The sequence below is a fragment of the Chiloscyllium plagiosum genome, chromosome 10 (genome assembly GCF_004010195.1).
Source record: "Chiloscyllium plagiosum isolate BGI_BamShark_2017 chromosome 10, ASM401019v2, whole genome shotgun sequence".
NCBI classification, from domain to species: Eukaryota; Metazoa; Chordata; class Chondrichthyes; order Orectolobiformes; family Hemiscylliidae; genus Chiloscyllium; species Chiloscyllium plagiosum.
Window position 1 is genome coordinate 82,979,186 of NC_057719.1, and position 3,518 is coordinate 82,982,703.

Genomic DNA, 3,518 nt, shown 5'->3' on the forward strand with positions numbered 1-3,518 from the left:
CCTTCTTACGAGCTCTATCCACCTGAGTGGCAACTTTCAAAGACCTATGAACATTGACCCCAAGATCCCTCTGTTCCTCCACCACACTAAGAACCCTATCGTTAACCCTGTATTCCGCATTCTTATTTGTCTTTCCAAAATGGACAACCTCACACTTGGCAGGGTTGAACTCCATCTGCCACTCCTCAGCTCAGCTCTGCATCATATCTAAGTCCCTTTGCAGCCAACAAGAGCCCTCCTCACTATCCACAACTCCGCCAATCTTCGTATCATCTGCAAATTTACTGACCCACCCTTCGACTCCCTCATCCAAGTCATTAATAAAAATTACGAACAGCAGAGGACCCAGAACTGATCACTGCGGAACTCCACGTGTATCGATAGTGAACTGTCACACTGGGAGTTTGTCTCTGTATCGATAGTGAACTGTCTCACTGGGAGTTTGTCTCTGTATCGATAGTGAACTGTCTCACTGGGAGTTTGTCTCTGTATCGATAGTGAACTGTCTCACTGGGAGTTTGTCTCTGTATCGATAGTGAACTGTCTCACTGGGAATTTGTCTCTGTATCGATAGTGAACTGTCTCACTGGGAGTTTGTCTCTGTAACAATAGTGAACTGTCTCACTGGGAGGTTGTCTCTGTATTGATAGTGAACTGTCTCACTGGGAGTTTGTCTATGTATCGATAGTGAACTGTGTCAGTATTGATCACACTAACTGTCACTGTTGACATTAGCCTGAGAAGGTCACCTGAGACAGTTCACGATCGATATTTTACTTACTCACAGTGAGTTGAGTACAGTCCCAGTGTATCAACGTCTCTAACTGTTAGTGGATCCCAGCATTGGCCTCTGACGCTCTCGGTGTTGTTGGGCTCTTTGGATGAAATTTGATGATTGCATTGGAATCATCTCTCAGATCCCTCGAATGGCGGTTGATGACAGCATTGCTGCAGTGCCCTTTGCTCTCTGAATGGGATTTATGGCTGTCAGTGGGCATCCTTCAATCAATACCTTCCTTCCGATAAGATTGTCCTGGGCGGGGATTAGATTCCACCCGTGTCGCCCAAATGAATAAGCAATTGTGTGTTCGGAGCTGTTGGCATTTTGCTGTGCTTTCTGGCAGTAAGACGTTTGGCACTGGAGGGCTGTGTTCACACAGGGTACCATCCCAGCTAGGTTGTAGGGAGGGGTGTGTTCCTTTGTGGCCGAGAATGTGGGTTTTGTGGCGACGAGGCTGTTAAGAAATGCCAATGCTGCCCGCCTGATGTGGCACCAGTTGTATTTTCCAATCAATTCCCTTTCCTGAAGCCAACAGGAGTTCTCGTCCTCCCACTTGCCCCATTGAGAGCCGATTAGATTAACATGCTCTGAGAGTGCTCCAGCTTGAAGCCAGCAGGTTACAGCTTGCGTTGCTGCTCGTTTGTGAACTGCTTGGTGAATATATTTGCTGATCTACATTTTTTTTTGATGCAAAGCAGCTGTCAGCAGCTTCCTCCCCCGCCTGGCCACCACCCTGTCCCCCTGCCAGCCACATTCCTTCTGACGGAGCTGCGCAAGCTCAATGCGTTTGGAGGAAGGTTTCTTGTAACTGCTGGCCCCGGGGCTTATTGCCAGAACACCACGGTTTGCAGCATCCGCACGTGCCTGGAGACCCGAACATGCTGTGCAAGGCTCAGAGACAGAATTCAGCGTGAACAAACACACACGCAATTTAATTCCATGCAAACGATTCATATAACAGGGTACGCACACAGACTGGAATCTATTTGAGGGGTTTGGATGGTTTCTGTATAGAATAATGGATACCAGAGAGTGAGCTGCAGACTAGAATCTAACCGAGGGGTTCAGATGGTTTCTATATCGAATAATGGATCCACTCGCTCTCCATGTTGAGAGACCACTCTTTGAAACAGAACTTGTTGACTGTGGCCTGCAGTGGCCCGTATTATGCCTGCCTGTGAGTGTGGGTTATCCAGCCTGGGGCTTCCATTTGCCCAGAGGCTGTCGATTCCCTGCTGAACTTGCCAGTGTAAGAGCTACCGATAGAAACAGCCCATCCAGAAGTCACATCAGGAAAGAATTCCTCGTGTAGAGGGTGGTAGAAATCTGAGAGTCATAGAGATGTGCAGCATGGAGACAGACCCTTTGGTCCAACCCGTCCATGCCGACCAGATATCCCAACCCAATCTAGTCTCACCTGCCAGTACCCGGCCCATATCCCTCCAAACCCTTCCTATTCATATACCCATCCAAATGCCTCTTAAATGTTGTAATTGTACTAGCCTCCACCACTTCCTCTGGCAGCTCATTCCATACATGTCCCATACTGTGTGAAAAAGTTGCCCCTTAGGTCCCTTTTAAATTTTTCCCCCTCTCACCCTCAACTTATGCCCTCTAGTTCTGGACTCCCCCACCTCAGAGAAAAGACTTTGCCTATTTACCCTATCCATGCCCCTCATAATTTTATAAACCTCTATAAGGTCACCCCTCAGCCTCCGACGCTCCAGGGAAAACAGCTCCAGCCTGTTCAGCCTCTGTCTATAGCTCAGATCCTCCAACCCTGGCAACATCCTTGTAAATCTTTTCTGAACTCTTTCAAGTTTCACAACATCTCTCTGAGTCACTTCCCACAAAAGCAATATGGCTGCCGGGGACTTAACTGGAGACGCAAAGACTGAGGTGAATGGGTTTTGGTATTGTTGAGGTATCGAAGGAGGCAGTTGAGGTCACATGGTCAGACGACAGGCAGAGCAGCTGGCGTAGACTTCTCCTGTTCCTCTCATGCTGACCATATTGGCCTACCTCAGCCTCAGCCTTAGCTGGAACTGGCCACTTCCCAGACTTTCCTGATTTACCGTGGTATCTCAGTCTGTCCCTGATACAAAACCAACCCACGGCCAGCTTCTCCCTCCCTTTGTCTCTTCGGTTGTGGACGTGTGATGGGATTGGGCGAAGGTCTTTTAATCGTTGAGTGTAATGCCCTGTCTGTGTGCCCTCTCTGCCCGCAGGAATTGAAACACCGACCACCTTCACTTGTGAAGCACGCAACTCGAAGGGTGTAGCTGTTTCCAGGACGGCTAGCGTCAAAGTCAAAGGTCAGTTCACAATGGCACCGCCTGCAATTCCTGCCTGTCAAACTCTTTATCCATCCTCTGCTCCTTATTCCAGTGCTCTCCTGAACCAACCTTCGTACAACTGAGCTCATCAAATAACCTTGTTACCTCCCAACTCCACACTGGCAGCAAGTGCTGTGTTTACCTGTCAGCCTGTACTCCCAGGGTTACATTGGCTCCCACTCTGAGAATGCCTGAATTTTAAATTGTGAACTCCCTGCCCTTCCCTATCTGTGTAATCTCTCCAACCGTCCAATGCTCTCCTCGTGCAACCCCCTCCCCAACTTTAATGGGTCTCACCATTCCAGGCTGTGGCCTTCCCGCCTCAGTTCTGGAACTGACTCCATTCAACACATTGTTCCTTTAAGGTGTTCCTCTTTTTCTCTCCCCTCCCCCCACCCCTC

At 48.9% G+C, this 3,518-nt stretch overlaps 1 protein-coding gene across 3 annotated transcripts in view; it reads left to right on the forward strand.

The window, feature by feature from the left end:
- The window catches only part of tyro3 (TYRO3 protein tyrosine kinase), an 89,295-nt gene that overhangs the window by 25,975 nt on the left and 59,802 nt on the right, over positions 1–3,518 (forward strand). For all 3 annotated transcript variants that reach the window (XR_006312856.1, XM_043698215.1, XM_043698216.1), the window contains one exon: positions 3,010–3,096. Coding sequence is in view for 2 of the 3 variants with exons in the window: in XM_043698215.1 (XP_043554150.1) it covers positions 3,010–3,096 (87 nt within the window). In the remaining variant the exon portion in view is untranslated. The remainder of the gene's footprint in view (positions 1–3,009; positions 3,097–3,518) is intronic.